The sequence below is a fragment of the Ovis aries genome, chromosome 14 (assembly GCF_016772045.2).
Source record: "Ovis aries strain OAR_USU_Benz2616 breed Rambouillet chromosome 14, ARS-UI_Ramb_v3.0, whole genome shotgun sequence".
NCBI classification, from domain to species: domain Eukaryota; kingdom Metazoa; phylum Chordata; class Mammalia; order Artiodactyla; family Bovidae; genus Ovis; species Ovis aries.
The window spans coordinates 64997101-65014293 of record NC_056067.1 but is presented as its reverse complement, the minus strand read 5'-3'; the positions used below and the strand labels follow the sequence as shown (position 1 = coordinate 65014293).

General features: G+C 51.8%; 1 protein-coding gene and 1 pseudogene across 5 annotated transcripts in view; one reads left to right on the top strand and one right to left on the bottom strand.

The window, feature by feature from the left end:
* LOC132657795 (uncharacterized) overlaps window positions 1-17193 on the bottom strand; it is a 169103-nt gene that overhangs the window by 7968 nt on the left and 143942 nt on the right. The window contains exons 5-7 of one of the 5 annotated variants that reach the window (XM_060399183.1): window positions 5476-5557; window positions 4883-4936; window positions 2949-4584 (exon numbers count right to left, since the gene is read on the bottom strand). In XM_060399183.1, the coding sequence (XP_060255166.1) occupies window positions 4929-4936; window positions 5476-5557 (90 nt within the window). In that variant the 3' untranslated portion in view covers window positions 2949-4584; window positions 4883-4928. Of the gene's footprint in view, window positions 682-2948; window positions 4937-5475; window positions 5558-17193 lie in introns of those variants that run through there. The other 4 variants (XR_009596461.1, XM_060399182.1, XM_060399184.1 and 1 more) reach the window with 4 other exon arrangements.
* On the top strand, window positions 4370-4467 carry LOC114118172 (U6 spliceosomal RNA; annotated as a pseudogene).

Genomic DNA, 17193 nt, shown 5'->3' with positions numbered 1-17193 from the left:
ATATATAAAATACATAATATATTTTATAAATTAAAAATTCATAGGCTGAGCGCACACACATATAAATCAGTGGCTCTTAACTGAGAGTGATTTTGCCCCTCAGGGGACAATTTGTCAGCGTCTGGAGGTATTTTTGTTGTCACAACTGAGGGCTGATGCTGCTGCTATCCAAAGACCCCCATCAGTATCCCACAGCACACTGGACGGCCCCCACAGGAAAGAGGGACCTGACCCCCAAGCCTGGTCCACACACATACATTTATAATAGTCCAGACCAAAGGCATGTAAAGAAATATAACTCAAGCCACATAGGTAACACCATTTCCTAATGTCCTCGTTAAAAAAATAGAAAAAGCACCGGTGACATCGATTTTAAGACCAGCTCTCATTTAACCCAATGCAGCCAACTTGTACGCCGGTCATTTTTCGCGAGGGAACAGGAGAGCAGACACGCCCTGAGTACACAGCCCCGGACAGAGAGGAACCCTGGGCACGAGGGCTGACTGTAAGCTACACTCAAATCTTCAGCTGCTCGGAGGTCGGCGCCCCAGCCCGTGCTGCTCAAGGGTCACCTACGTGTTCAAGATCTCCTCGCGCGTCCTCAGTATCACGGCTGGGAACCCCCTGGGCTCCGGTGGTTAGGGTCCTGCCCTCTCATGCCAAGGGCCCCGGCTTCCATCCCTGGTTGGGAAGTAAGATCCCCAAAGTCAGGCGAGGTGCTTAAGAACAAACAAAACCAAACCAGCACTGCCAACGAGCTGCCTCATCTCCTTTTCTCCTGCAGCCTCTGAAACCCGGTGTGGGTCACACTTTACAGCACACGTCGGTTCCCGCCAGCCACATTTCGAGGGCTCGGGACCTGCGAGCAGGGGGGCCTTTCTGGTGGGGCGCGTGGCTGGGGGAAGAACGCTGGTCACAATGAACAGAATCGCCAGCAGAGGGCGACAGAGAATAGCATGGATTTACTGAAATGCGAAGGACAAGACTGCATGATATCACTCATATGCGGGATCCGAAATGCAAAACAAGTGAACATAACGAAAAGAAAAGAGAGAAAAGGCTCACAGATGTGAGAGCAAGCCTGTGGTTACCAGTGGGGAGCGGGAAGTGGGGAGACGCCGTGCAGGGGAGGTGCTGAGTTGCTCAGTCGTGCCCGACTCTTGGTGACCTGTAGCCCGCCAGGCTCCTCTGCCATCAGATCCTGCAGGCAAGAATCCTGGAGTGGGTTGCCATGTCCTTCTCCAGGGGGTCTTCCTGACACAGGGATTGAACCCAAGTCTCCTGCATCGGCAGGCTGGTTCTTTACCACTGAGGATTAAAAGATATAAACTTCTACGCATAAAATAGATAAGCTATGTGGATATACTGTAACTATACGGCATAGGGAAGGTAGTCAATAATTTACAGTGACTACAAATGGTGTCTAGCCTTTGAAAATTGTGAGTCAGTATGCTGTACACCTGAAACTCATACAGTGTTGTAAATCCACTATCTCTGAATTCAGAGAGGAGGTGGTGGTGACAGGGAGGGCATGTTCTTTACGGTCTGATCCACCCGGGGAAGCCCGAAAGTCTTAGTCACGTCCAGCTCTGTGACCCCATGGACTGTAGTCCACTAAGCTCCTCTGTCCATGGAGTTCTCCAGGCAGGGATACTGGAGTGGGTTGCTATTTCCTTCTCCTGGGGTTCTTCCTGACTCAGGGATCAAACCCAGGTCTTCTGCGTTGGCAGGAAGATTTTCTTTTTCTTTTTTTAAAATACCACTGAGCCACCTAGGAAGCCAAAACCAGACAAAAACAAAGAGGGGGAAAAAAAAAAGCCTGAAAACAGATTTGGTGCCGGCGGGGACTGTAAACAGTTTTTCTTTCTTTATTTTAATCTGCATTTTCTCAAGTTTCTACAACAAAGATGATTTTTTTCTTACGTTAAAAAAAGAGAAAAACATCACAGAGTTACTCTAAAACCTATCCAGCTGGAAAGAAATGCACCCAGCAGGCAGAGTCTGAGAAAGGAACAGGCTTGTGGCCACAGAGGGCCCCTTCTCCGTGGAGGAGACAGCAGGGCTGGGGGCTGACGGGCTGGGTGTCATCTAGTTCCGTGCTGTGTCCTCCCCAGACAACACGTCAGAGTGTCCGTCTCCGTCTTCCCAGTGGGGTCAGGACCCCCTCCACCCCGTGGAGGGTGACCCACAGGTCCTCCCCTAGTAGGGTGCACGGCCACCCGTGGCCCACCAGGTGAGACATGGCAAGATCCCCCCCATCCTCAACCCAGCTCGTGTTAATCGCTCCATCGTGTCTGACTCTGTAGCCCGCCAAGCTCCTCTGTCCACGGGATTCTCCAGGCAAGGATACTGGAGTGGGTGGCCATGTCCCTCTCCAGGGGATCTTCCCTAACTTGGGTCTCCGGCACTGCAGGCAGATTCTTTACCAACTGAGCCATCCCAGCCATCCTCAGAACCCAGCTGGTAGCGCAGATGTCCTGAGCAGACCAGTACTGAGAAAAGCAGTGGTGATGATGGCCACCGCATGTTCAACGCCCTCTCTTGGGACAGGCCCTGTCCACAGGCCCTTTCCAAATGAACCACGCTCCCCAACAACCCTGTGAGGGGCTCCTTTGATGATCCCCGATTTCAAGACGACTGGGGCTCAGAGAGGTTAAGCAACCGGCCCGAGGGCACACAGCTGGTGGGTGGGGCTGGGAAGAGCTGAGACCCACACAAGCTTGTCAGGTCATGTGTATACGGGCAGCGTCGTTGCACACACACGGAGGCACGCCTGCGCGTGCACGGGTCTCAGATGAAGGGAAAGCAGGTGGAACCTGGGGCGGGGGCGGGCCATGACGCAGCCGGGGCGCTCCTGCCGTTCTGCAGGCGATGGTTCTCTGCTGTGCGCCGTCTCTGGTCTCCGCCCACCGACCCCAGCTTCCACCCCCACCCCCGCCGCCCCCGCCTCCGGCCCCTCGGGACAACCCGCAGTGTCCCAGGTATTGCCCAACGTTTCCCGGGGGCACAGTCGCCCGGTTGAGGGCCGCGGCGTGGCTTCCTGGGACCCCTTTCTTCGGAGGCTTTGGTTCACACCCGCCTCTTCCTCCGGGACCGCGGGGGGCGCAGGAGGCCCAGCCCGCGACCTCTGGCTTCTGCCCACCGCGTCCTCGGCGCCGCACGGCCGGGGGGCTCCTGTGTAGACACGGATCTGACGTCAGCCCCTGCAGAGACCCGCCGGCCTTGGCGCACAGGCCCCCCCACCGCCCGCCGCGCTCCCGCCCGGGGGCCTTCCTGCTGCTCCCGGAACCGCCGCCCGCGGCCCTGCCGCAGGGCCTTTGCTCAGCCTGGTGCGTGCGCGCCAAGCCACTCAGTCCTGTCCGGCCCTGTCCAGGCAATGACCCGGGAGTGGGCTGCCGCGCCCTCCTCCAGGGGGTCTTCCCGACCCAGGGGTCGAGCCTGCATCTGCCTCCTGCGTTGGCAGGTGGGCTCTTTACCGCTAGCGCCGCCTGCGAAGCCCTCCCAGTCTAGAGGGCACAGGGGATCCGCTTAGAACAGTCTCGCTCGGGGCATTCCCAAGGGTGAAGGAAAACTGCCTCCATTTGTACGGCTTTCATCGCAGTGCGGTTGATTCGGTGCTGCGTTGGTCTCAGGTATCCAGCAGTGATTCGGTTACACACACACACACATCCACATTCTTTTTCGGATTCTTTTCCATGATGGTTTATCACAGGATATTGAACCGAGTTTCCTGTGCCCCACAGTAGGGCCTTGCTGTTTATCCATCCTGTATATAATAGCCGACATCTGCTGACCCCAAAACTCCCAATCCTTCCCACCCCCACCCCTTGGCCATCATGAGTCTGTTCTCTACGTCTGAGTCTGTTTATGCTTCACAGATAAGTTCATTTCTGTCATATTTTAGATTCCTCCTATCACTGATATCCCAGGGTACTTGTTTTTCTCTTTACGACGCACTTCACTTCCTATGATCATCTCTAGGTCCGTCCACGCTGGTGCAAATGGCATTTTTTCATTTCTTAAATGGCTGAACAGTAAACCTATCTCTATTTTTTTTATTACTGTTTTAAATTATTTTTCCAGGTGTCCTGAGAAATGATGGGCACATATCATTGTATAAAAATTATGAGGGGAGAGAGAGATTAGGAGTTTGGGATTAATATACACACGCACCATGTGTATAAAATAAACAACAAAGATTTCCTGTACAGCACAGGAAACTACATTCAGTATCTTGCAATAAACCATAATGGGAAAAGTGTAGAAAGAATACAGATATATACAAACGACGGTATAGCTGCACCACTTTGCTATATACCAGAAGCTACCACAATGCTGTAAATCGACTAGGCTTCCATTTAAAATTACCGTGCTCACTTCAGCTGCACATATACTAAAACTGGACCGATCCAGATAAGATTAACATGGCCCAGGCTCAAGCAAATGCATGAAGCGCTCCATATTTTGAGTCTTTCAAAGGAGAAGTTCTTGGGACTGTCTTGGTGGTCTGGTGGTTAGCACTCAGCGCTTTCACTGCAGGGGGCCCAGGTTCAATTCCTCACTGGGGAACCAAGATCCCGCAAGCTTCGAGGTGTGACCCAGAAGAAAAATTAAAAAAAAAAAAAAGAAAAGCAGAAATTCTTAATTTTTATGAAGTCCAAATGATCATTCTTTATTAATTTTTGAATTGTGGCTTTGGAGTAATATCAAAGAGATATTTGTATTAACTCACAATCAGAAGGACTTTCTGCTAAGCTTCCTTCTAGTAATTTTATATTTTCGATTCCTTGGATGGCTAATTAAAATTTTGAGCTAATGTTGGTTTACTCTGTAAGTTACGAATCAAAGTTTTCTTTTAACATGGCAAGAAAAATAAAATTACCTTTAATGAGATTTTTTTCAGTTAGGCAGGGAGTCCAGTGAAACTTTTAAAAAACTGTTATGGAGGGAACCACACAGACAACAACATTAATGACGGGGACTACAGAAGCAGTTTTGAGAGGCCTGGAATTTGGTGACTATCATTCTAGCAGCACAGATAATCTTCCTAAAAGGCAGATCTGAGATGGAGCCGCTCCTGTTTAGAATCCTGCCCTCCGGGAGAAGGAACAGGTTGTACACAGTGCTGACATTCGAGGCAAGTCTGACCCCAGGTCCCCTCTGGAACCTTCTTCTATAAAAGTGTTTATTTATATGTATTTATTTGGCTGCGCCGGGTCTTTGTTGCGCCGTGTGGGCTCTAGCTCCCTGACCGGGAATCGAACCTGGGCCCCCTGCCTTGGAAGCGCAGAGTCTTAGCCACTGGACTACCAGGGAAGCCTCGCCCCCAAGCCTTCTTGCCGGATCCCCACCCGCTCTCACTGTGACTGCACCAGATGCGGTGCCCAGCCTCACTGGTCCCCACCGGCCTCCCCACAACCTGCGGGGCCTAGGAGGGCTGGGAGGTGATGCGTGGGGTGGTTCTTGCGCTCTTACCTTCGCTCCTACCCGGGGGAACTCGCCCCTGGACCCTCTTGGTCTCAGGCTGAAGGCCTCTTCCTTGGGGCTGACGACACACCTGGGAAGGGAAGACGGAACACTCGTTAAGGGAGGGCGATTCTCGCTCCGCAGACGCGGTCAGAGTGCGGCTAAGCGGAAGCTGGGTTAAGCGGAAGTTCGGTTAAGTGCCACTGGGCTCCTGTGGTGAGCTCCATCAGCACGATGGAGAAGGTTGGGGCTGCTAGGGAAACAGGGCTGAAATCTCCTGTTTTAGTTTATCTTCAAGGTTATTTATTTTCACTTAAAATCTACCTTCATTCATTTTTTGGAACAGGCAACACATTCAAAGATTCAAATAGACAAGCAGTGGAAAGACACCCCTCTGGAAGACGTGGAGAAAAAGGAACCCTCCTGCACTGTGGGTGGGGATGTAAATGGGTTGGGGTAATCACTGCGGAAACAGGCCGGAGGTTCCTTGAAACGCTAAGTTTAGAGTTCCCACATGATCCAGCAAGCCCACTTCTTGGCAACGATGCGGGAAAGACGAAGACCATAATTCGAGAAGATCCGGGCACCCCCGTGTTCACAGCAGCGCGATTCGCAATAGCCAAGACGGCGAGGCCACGTGAACGCCCGCTGACAAATGGCCGGATGAAGGCACTGTGGGGCGTATAGACAACGGAGTATTACTCGGCCATAAGAAAGGATGAAATAATGCCGCCTGCAGCAACATGGATGGACCCAGAGACTGTGGGCAGTCTAGATGAAGTCAGACGAAGACGGATGTCATATGACATTGCTTATATGTGGGCAAAAAATATGCAGGTGAACTTATTTGCAGACGGAAACAGACCCACAGACCTAGAGAACCGAAGGGATGGTGGGGAGGGGGACAGACTGTGAGTCTGGATTAACAGCTAGACACTACTCTCTATATTAATAAAACAGATATAACAACAAGGTCCTACTGAATAGCACAGGGAAGGATCCTGATATCTTGAAACGACATAACAGAAAAGAATCTGGAAAAGAACAGATGTGTGTGGATAACTGAATAACTTTGCTGTCCATTTGAAACTAACACAACATTGTAAATTAACCTACACTTCAACTTTAAAATTTATACACATTTTTAAAATGTGAAATAAAAAGGATCTCTCCCCATCCTATGGTACCCAGTTTCCTTCTTATGAAGCAACCGTGATACAGGCAATACTTTGTTTATTCATAGAGTTATGGACACACAAGTAGATACGTGTATAAATTTCCCATTTTTCCTGCAAAATGTAGTGTACTAAACCCCCCGTTCTGTATCTTCTTTTTTCCCACCAAAATATATTTTGGAGATCATCCCATATTGGAATTTAGAACACTTCTGTGTTCCTTTTTTCCCCCCATGTCCTTCAATTATTGTTCTTTTTTATCTTTAGTTTGATGAAAGCTAATTTTTTTTTTTTGGTAGATCTTCATTTATAACAACCTTAGAATGATAGTTATCCTCAGATATGAATGTAGCCCCTTTACATAAACTACACAGCATTTGGCCTGTGCTGCTTCTTAACAGCTGTATAGTATTCCACTTTATGAATTAAACCAAAAATAATGAAACAATAATGCTATTATGAATTATTATTATTCATTATTATTCTGCGTTGTATCTAGTCTTTGATGAGTAAAAATCTTTTTTTTTTTTTGTCTTGCTGTAAGGCTTGCAGAATCTTAGTTCCCTGACCAGGGAATGAGCCTGGGCTGCAGCAGTGAACACGCCAAGTCCTAACCACTAAACAGGGAATTCCTAACAAGTTAAAAAAAAACTTTCTTTTTTAAAAAAAGAAATAAAAGGAATAATTTTATTTTCTTTAACATTACTTTTGTTGACATATAACAATAAAATAAATTTTTATTGGCTTTATAACATCGTGTTAGTTTCTGCTGTAGAGAAAAGTACTGAAATGATGAGTGCAATGGGATGAATGTTGCGATTTTGTCTACTTTTGTCTATTTTTAAACTTTCCAAGGACACTATCCTCCACGCATCACTTCATGCACTGAAGGCCAAAGCCATCTTTCTACACTGTGCGTCTGACCACATCCTTCTTTCTCTCTTTCTAAAAAATACTTCTAAAATTCATTTTTATTTTCGGCTGTGCTGGGTGCGGACTCTCCCTAGCTGTGGGGAGCAGTGGCTTCTCTTGTTTGGACCGTGGGCTTTAGAGCGAGGTTCCAGGAGTGGCGGCGCACGGGCTTAACTGCCCGCAGCATGCGGGGTCTTTCCAGAGCAGGGATGGGACCCGTGTCCCTTACACTAGCGTGTGGATTCTTATCCACTGTACCGCCAGGGACGTCCCTTCCTTTTATTTCAAACTCCACCGCTCCCTGGGAAGGTGAGGGGGAGACTCAGAAAGAGGCGATCTTTAATTTTAAACAGTAATCTTTCGTCCTAGTCTCGTCCAGTCCCTACCACGTCCGGGGTGGCAGGCGCCTCTCAGCTGCAGGAGAAGCAAGCAAAGCGTGGGTAGACCTGTGGTCACGACTCTGGCCACCATGGGTACAGGCTCTCTTTCGGGGGAAGCACAATGCTTCTGCTGCCAAGCACCCCTCCTTGGGATCACGAGTAGGAAACAGAACATCTCAGGAACCATGGGTGACGCACTCGGAGCAAAGTGCCCGAGGGGCTCCCCAACCAAAGCCCCACCGCCGGCGGGCGGCCTGTGCGGGGCCTCCTGCTTCTCTTGCCACTGTTACTCCTTCAGTCGTGTCTGACTCCGTCACCCCCTGGCCTGTAGCCCGCGAGGCCCCTCTGTCCACGGAACTCTCCAGGCCAGAATACTGGAGTGGGCAGCCTTTCCCTCCTCCAGCGGATCTCCCCGACCCAGCGATCAAAGCCACGTCTGCATTGCAGGCGGGTTCTTTACCATCTGAGTCCCCCCCCCCCCCCCCCCCCCACCGGAAGCCCGTTCTGTTTCTCCGGCCACGTTCAAGGCAGCCCACAGCACGGCTTCCCGACAAGGACGCAGAAGACAAACGAGTTTTCTGTTGTTGCAAAGCCGACCGGTTTCCTATCAGGCAGATCTTGGAGCTTCGGCTTCCCAGGGGCGGACATACCTGACCCATTCGTCACGGGATCGCCTTTCCTTACAGCTAATCCCCCGACAGCTGCATGGCCCCGGTACTCGCAGGCTGATTCTGAGCCGCACGTGAAGGCCACAGAGGCCCGCGTCCCCGCCTCGATCGCCCGGCAGCTGCCGCCAGACTGTCGATAAGGGGGCTGCTGCTCATCAGCGCGAGCTCCGAGGAACCCGTCAGAGTGGCAGGCTCTCCGGAGGAAAGGCAGGAGGGTCTGCGACATCCCGGCTCGCCCTGCAGCCTGCCCCCTGTAGAAGCAAACCCTTCCACCCACCACGATGCTTTTACAACACACACTCAGGGTTTTCAGAAATCCAGGCCGTGTTCGTCTGGCTTTTTGGAAATGGAGAAACCTAGGACTCCGCAACACTCCAGTCCTCTTGCCTGGAAAATCCCATAGGTGGAGGAGCCTGGAAGCCTGCAGTCCATGAGGTTGCTAAGAGTCGGACACAACTGAGCGAGTTCACTTTCACTCTTCACTTTCATGCATTGGAGAAGGACATGGCGACCCACTCCAGTGTTCTTGCCTGGAGAATCCCAGGGACGGCGGAGCCTGGTGGGCTGCCGTCTATGGGGTCGCACAGAGTCGGACATGACTGAAGCGACTTAGCAGCAGCAGCAGCAGCAGGACTCCGCAAGAGGCGTCTAGCAGTAGTGGTTGGTCACTCAGTTCCGCCTGACTCTGTGCGACCCCATGGACTGTAGCCCACCAGGCTCCTCTGTCCCTGGGATTCTCCAGGCAAGAACACTGGAGTGGGCTGCCACGTCCTTCAGTATTATTGCCTGGAGAACCCTATGGACAGGGAGCCTGGCAGGCCACGGTCCACAGGTGTTCTTTTCTGTGGGACAGACAGGGCAGAGCACAAGGACAGAGTGAGTTTTAACAAAACACAACAAAAAAACCCCAAAACTGAAAGTCCACAAGACTCTGGTATTAAAGCATCTGCCTACAATGCAGGAGACCCAGGTTCGATCCCTGGGTCGGGACGATCCCCTGGAAAAAGAAATGGCACCCCACTCCAGTATTCTTCCTGGAGAATCCCATGGACAGAGGAGCCTGGTAGGCTACAGTCCGTGGGGGTCACAAAGAGTCAGACACAACTGAGCAACTTCACTTTCACTTTCCATGGGGCTTTACAAACAGAGGTGAAGGGACAGGTGAGCGTCTGGGATTAGTATTAACATTCATGTTAACAGTCTACAGGGCTTCCCTGTAAAGAACCCACCTGCCAGTGTAGGAGACGGAGGCTCCATCCCTGGGTGGGGAAGATCCTCTGGAGAAGGAAATGGCAGCCCACTCCAGTCTTCTTGCCTGGAGAATCCTATGGACAGAAGAGTCTGGCCAGCTACAGTTCGTGGGGTTGCACAGAGTCGGACACGCCTGAGCGACTCAAGAACAATATATATAGTATATAGGGGACGCGAGCCGGTCTGTGTGAGACGGATAAGCACCAAGGGCCTACTGCATACTACACGGCACACAGAACCGCATTCAATATCCCAGGATAAACCGTAGCGGAGAAGAGTATTTAGACGCATACACACACACACATATAAACAATGGCTTCGCAGGTGCACCAGTGGTAAAGAACCTGCCTGCCAGTGCAGGAGATATAAGAGGTGTGGGCTCCATCCCTGGGTCGGGAAGATCCCCTGGAGGAGGGCGTGGCACCCCACGCCAGCTCTCTTGCCTGGGGAATCCCATGGACAGAGGAGCCTGGCGGGCTCCAGTCCACGGGCTCGCAGAGTCAGACACGGCTGAAGGGACTTAGCATGCACAACAGCAACAAATACATATATATGTATATAACTGAATCACTCTGCTGTATATCAGAAATTAACTGTCAATTAATTTCAATAGAAAATTAGAAAAAAAAAAACCCAGCAGACTTCTGCCTCTTGCATGTTTTCCGGACCCTCCCCGATCCTTCTCCACAGCCATCGTTCACCTCCACACCTGGCCCACATCCAGACTGCTCTGCGCCACCTCGGAGACACGTGTGAGGGATCCGCGTGCACAGACGCACACTCGCTGGGCCTCGGGATCCGCATGTCCTCACCCTGGGTGGGATGAGATGGTCCCAGGCTCCCAGCGGTCAAGGGGGAACTCGGGATATGGGGGTTAGCAGAGAGCTGGGGGCATTCCAGTGTGTGTGTGGGGAGAGAGAGTGTGTGTGTGTGTGTGAGGCTGCCTAGGGCTGGGAGGAGGGATGGGCAGATGGACCATGGAGGACGTTTAGGGCACCGAGACGCTCCGTCTGAGGCCATCCGGTGTGTCCATGTCCTCACACGGCTGTGCAAATCCCCACGATGTACAATGATAGCGGTATCACTGACACACAGTGAATGGGGACACACGGCGATGACGAGGTGTCAGTGCCTGAAGTGAGATTCGCCTGCTGTGACGGCTTTATCTGTTGTGACCGGACGTCCCTCGTTGGTGGGGGGTGTTGACAACAGGGACTGGGCGTGTATGGGACAGCAGGTGTAGGGAGCCCTCTGTACCATTTTTTTTTTCAAATCCATCCGATTTCCTCAGTCTTCCCCCCATCTGCTTTGTCTTTGTCAGGATCCCAGCCAGGATACGATGTTACGTTTAGTTGTCCTGACTTCTTAGGTACCTCTTGGCCCTGCCGGTTTCTCAGGCTTTTTTTTTTTTTTTAATTTTTTGGCCTCCGAGTGCTGGGATCTTAGCTCCATGACCGAGGAGCAGACTCGTGCCCTCTGCATTGGAAGCGACGAGTCTTATATACTGGACCCCCCCCCCACCGCCAGGAAGTCCCCCTTTGCTCAGTTTTGCTGTGAACCCGATTCCTCTAAAAAATTTATTTTCCATTTGCAATTTGAAAAAGTTTTATTGCACTTGAAAATATGTGGCTTATTTTCAAATTGTTTTTGATACTGACTTTTAACATAATTCCACAGGGGTAAGAGAATAGACTCTGTGTGATTTCAAAACTTCTAGATCATGAAATTTTTGCACGTTGGTTTACGTCCCTGGATATGTCCCAGGGTCTCCTAACTTATAGACTCTGCAAACGTGGATAGCATTTGTGTCCTGCTGTTGCGGGACAACTGTATGAATCTTAATTACGCTGACTTGGTTCATAGACCTCTTCAGGCCTACCATACCCTTCTACTTCTGTCTGTTCATTCTATTAATTTTTGAGAATTTGATATTGAAATTCCAAATAGAATCTTACTTTCTCTACGTAAAAATAACTGCAACATATGTGAAACTATATGTAACTCTGGGGCTTCCCTGGTAGCCCGGCTAGTAAAGAAACCGCCTGCCATGCAGGAGACCCCGGTTTGATTCCTGGGTCAGCAAGGTCCCCTGGAGAAGGGATAGGCCACCCATTACAGTATTCGTGGGCCCCTCTGGTGGCTGAGATGGCACAGAATCTGCCTACAATGCTGGAGACATGGGTTCAAATCCTGGGTCAGGAAGATCCCCCTGGAGAAGGGAATGGCAACCCCTCCAGTGTTCTTGCCTGGAGAATCCCATGGACAGAGGAGCCTGGCGGGCTGCACCATGGGGGCCACAAAGAGTCAGCCATGGCTAAGCACAGCACATATGACGTATGTAACTTTGTTCTGTGGTTTTCAAGTTTCCTGTAAATGTGTTACCATATTTTCATAATGTAAAAATAAAACATAAATAAAATGTATTATTTTTTTAAAAAAGGAAATATACTGAAAACAAAACAGTGTGGAAAGTGTGACTGAACCAACGGTTCTCAGTCAGGGGTGCCGGTGCCCACTAGGGAACACCGGGAAATGCTGGAGATGCCTGTGGCTGTCACAGTGCGAGGGGGACACGGGAGGGGCATCCGGTGGGTGGAGACCTGGGATGCTGTGCATGCCACCGCGCACAGAGGCGGCCCTGCAACAGGTACCCGCCAGCCCGAGAGGCCTGTGGTGCCGGCCCCAGAGGCCTGCAGTGCCAAGGACCTCGGCGAAGCTGCCCTTAATTTTCATTTTTTTTAAAATTTGTTTTCTCCAGTTAATCTGGTTTTGTTTTTGTTTTCCTTTTTACATATTTATTGATTTGGCTGTGCCGGGTCCTAGTTGTGGCGCGTGGGATCTAGTCCCCTGACTGGGGATTGAACCCCGGGCCCCTGCATTGGGAGCACAGAGTCTGAGCCACTGGGCCACCAGGGAAGGCCCTCGCTTTTATTTTTTAAATTTCACTGATGTACAGTTGATTCACAGTGCTCAGCTTCTGCTGCACAGCAAAGTGGCTCAGTTATACAGCATCTAGGTGTTATTTTTCATATTCTTTTCCATTATGCTTTATCCTAAGGTGCTGAATATGGTTCCCTCTGCTACACACGGTAGGATCAAGGTGCTATTTTTTCGAGGTAAAATTTTGCTGGGATACACTTTTTAACGCCCGTTACTGAACTTGTTACACTGCTGCCTCTGGTTCGTGTTCCGGTTTTTCGGCCCCGAGGCACTTGGGATTTTAGCTCCTCAACCAGGGACTGAACCCGCACCCCCTGCATTGGAAGGCGGAAGTCTTAACCGCTGGACCGCCCTGACGTGATATTTGGAAAAATAAAAAATAATGCCAGAAATCCAGGATGCAGGCAACACCAGCATTTATAATCCGGAGAGGATCGGACTCTGAACACTGCAGGATTTACCCATTCATTATCCAGCCCAACACACCCGACTCTGTGAGATCCTGTCTCTGGTTAAAATGCAGATATTTTCTTCATCCTGCATTTTTTCCCCATGAATCTGGAAATGTTAAGGAGACGTTGCATTCAAATATCATCTTGCTTGATGTCTGCAGCCCCGTCACCACCGCCCCCCTGCCCACTTAAATTTTACACCCAAGCAGAGCAGCTCTCTTGCTTCATGGGGCTGCAGAGGGATGGGAAGGGGCAGTTAGAATTCCCTCATGTGGCCACGTGGCCGGGACGGACCCTCGGCTCTCCAGAATCCCACGGAGCCTGCACTGAGCTCAAGGCCAGGCAGGACGTATTCCTGCGGAACAGAGGATGGGAACCGCTCTCTGGGACCCAGCCCGGTGCAGCCGGCGTGCTGGAGACAGTCCTTTCCAAAACTCGGAGGAAACCTTTAACACTAACCATCTGTTTGGCAAGTCGTTATCACCACATTCTGTTCCTGAGCAGTTTTCCCCCTGCAGTTGGAGAATTGGTCATTTCGCAACTCTGTTTTGCAAAGGAAGTTGTTTTCTGCCCCACAGACCCTTCTTGCCGGGGTCTTGGAGCCAGTGGCTGTCCATGAAATGCTTACTGGACAAATTCCACGGAGATGTGAGTTAAAGCAAGGGGGGTTCCCTTTGTCTGGGAGTCTTGCTGTGGCCGTGTGTGTGTCTGTGACATTTACCAACACGTTGCATATGCCCTTATACACTCGTGTAGCCTTCGAATCGCGGTCCTGGAGAAGACTCCTGAGAGTCCCTTGGACTGCAAGGAGATCAAACCAGCCCATCCTGCAGGGAATCAACCCTGAATATTCATTGGAAGGACGGACGCTGAAGCTCCAATACTTTGGTCACCTGATGCGCAGTGTGGACTCACTGGAAAAGACCCTGATGCTGGGAAAGACTGAAGGCAAGAGGAGAAGGGGATAGCAGAGGATGAGATGGCTGGATGGCATCAGCGACTCGACAGACAGGAGCTGGAGCAACCTCTGGGAGCTGGTGAAGCACAGAGAAGCCTGGCGTGCTGCAGTCCACGGGGTCGCAGAGTCGGACAGGACTGAGCGGCTGAGCAGCAACAGCAAAAGCAATGTGAAACAGAGTCTGGGTCTGACGACTGCAGGCGGCCTGTGGGCACGGGTCAAGTCACTCAACTCCAAGAACTCACGGGGAAGGCGCTGCATTTGCCCCTCGCTTTACGGAGGGACAGCTTGAGGCCAGGGAGTTCTGACGCTGGCTGACGGGGCAGAGCTAGGCCATGGACCAGGTCTGTGTGGCCCCAGGCGGGTCCCCGGGACTAACTACTCTGCTCAGTGGCCCCCAAGTGCTCATCCTAACGCGCGAGCCAGAGCCTCTGTCCTGGGGTCTGGGCGTGGGGCACTGCGGTCTCCCTGCCGGTGCGTCGTCCTCGGGAGCACTCGCGGGATGCCCCGCGGGGCGTGCGATGGTCTCCCGTGCTGTGTCACAGTCCACGTGAGCACGTCCTCTGGCCAGGGATCCGGGTGACTCGGAGGGCCTCGCCAGGGTGGAAGCAAGGTGTCACTCGGGCTGCGGTCTGCTCTGGGCCCTCTTCCAAGCACGCACATGCAGACAGGTATACACAGACACGGACAGACACACAGACACACACAGACACATACAGGCACACACTGACACACACAGACACACATACTGACACACACAGACACATACAGGCACACAGACACACACTGACACACACAGACACACATACTGACACACGCAGACACATACAGGCACACACACTGACACGCAGACACACACACACACACACACTGATACAGAGACACACACAGACACACATACTGACACACGCAGACACATACAGGCACACAGAAACACACACAGCCACACACATTGACACACGCAGACACATACAGGCACACAGACACACACAGACACACACACAGACACACAGAGACACACAGAGACACACACACACAGATACAGGCACACACACTGACACACAGACACACATACAGAGATACACAGAGACACATACAGGCACACACACTGACATGCAGACACACACAGACACAGGCACACAGAAACACACGCAGACACACACAGGCACACACACAGAGACACACACAGACACACACAGAGACACACAGATACAGAAAGACACACACACAGACACCTATACACACACTGCCTGACACACACACACCCAGACACAAGGAGACACATATAGACACACACACAAACGCTCAGAAACACGCAGACGCCTGCACACGAGCACACACACACAGGCGTGCAGGCACAGCGAGACGGGCCGTAGGCAGAATCAGTCTCGCAGTCCCACGGCCGGGACCCCTGCCTCTCCTCTGCTGTCGGTGGGGGTGGCTCCAGCTCCCCATCCGGGGCTTCCTGCAGGGAATCCCACCGCGGCAGGCGCTTCCCCTCTTCCCAGGAGCGTGTCTCTCTGGCTCCTCTGTGACAAGCTTGGAAAGGGCTCACCCCGTCAGGCCAGGCCCACCAAGGTCCTCTCCTCTCTGTAGGACAGAACCCCATCGGGGTGCTGGAGCCCGCCACCTCCACGCAGGGGACTCCGCGGAAGACGGGGGCGGCTGCAGCACCGTCAGGTTCACCTCCCAAGGGGCCTCCCTGGTGGCCCGGCGGTTAGGACGCCGTGCTTCCACTGCAGGCGGCACAGGTTCGATCCTTGGTTCAGGCAGCTAAGATCCCATTTGCAGTGAGGCAAAAAAAAAAAAAAAGTCATTTCATGAGACCGTCAACAGCAGCTGGCCAGGGAGGTGGGACCGGCCTGGGGGCTGGCTCCTGCCCCTTGTCTTGTTGCAGGGGTCTGCAGGGACCCTCCTCACTAACCTAACGGTGCACAGGGAATTTCTCCTGGAACCAGAGACGCGTCAGAACTCGAGCAAAAACAGCATGTGTTTTCTCGGGAGAAGACAATTTCCATGATTCTAATCTGGTGGCTGCCAACTTGTTAAAAACAGTGCATTCCCAGATTTCACGTTTGCTATTTTTGTTTCTTCATTCAACAAGTATGTGTCGTGCGTCGCTTCTGCTGGGTTGTATCTGCAGAGAACGTGGCACTATATTTTTGTTGTTTTTGAAAAGTTCTGGCCACACCGCGCAGCGTGTGAGATCTTAGTTCCCCGAGCAAGGATTGAGCCAGTGCCCCTGTGGTGGCAGTTTGGAGTCTCAACGGCTGGGCCGCCAGGGAAGTCTCAAGAATGTGGGACGTTTGAGGAAGTAAAAATGTTTGGGGGCACAGAAAGCATTTGGTGAGAGATGGGGTGGAAATGTGACCCAGCGCAGACAAACCACCCCACCTCGTGGAGCTCAAACTCTCCTGGAAGGAGGAGACAGTCAGAGTAACTCTGGAAATGGCCCTCCAAGGTGACGATGTGGCAGCTGAGACCTGAAGGGTGAGACGCAGGATGTCTGGGTAAGGACTTCCCCGGCCAAGGGCAGGGCAGCAGGTGTAAAGGCCCTCAGGTGGGTACGAGTCAGTCCCTCAGAGGTCCTTGGACAGTCCCATTCCGGGACACCCTCTGGAGCTGCTTCTCAGAACACAGAACGACCGTGTGTCTGTAAAGGTCAGTCCAGAGGGCTGAGGGCTTCCTGCTTCTTCTCCGCCAATGAGGAGGCCTGGCTTCCTGCTTTCCGGCTCTTGCAGGGGTCAGCTGTGCATTCTCGGGCCAGTCACTTAACCTTTCTGTGCTTCCATTTCCTTCCTCATAAAAATCAGTTAAGGGATAGGAACTAAAAAACATCTCCAGGTAAGGACAGATGAGCCCATCGGAAAACAGGTGAAAGACGGGTCTTCCCAGACAGAGGAATGGATGAAGAAATCGAGGGATAGAGGTGTGATGCGGTATGACCCAGCCTTGAAGAAGGAAAGAGATCCTTCCATCTGGAACAGCACG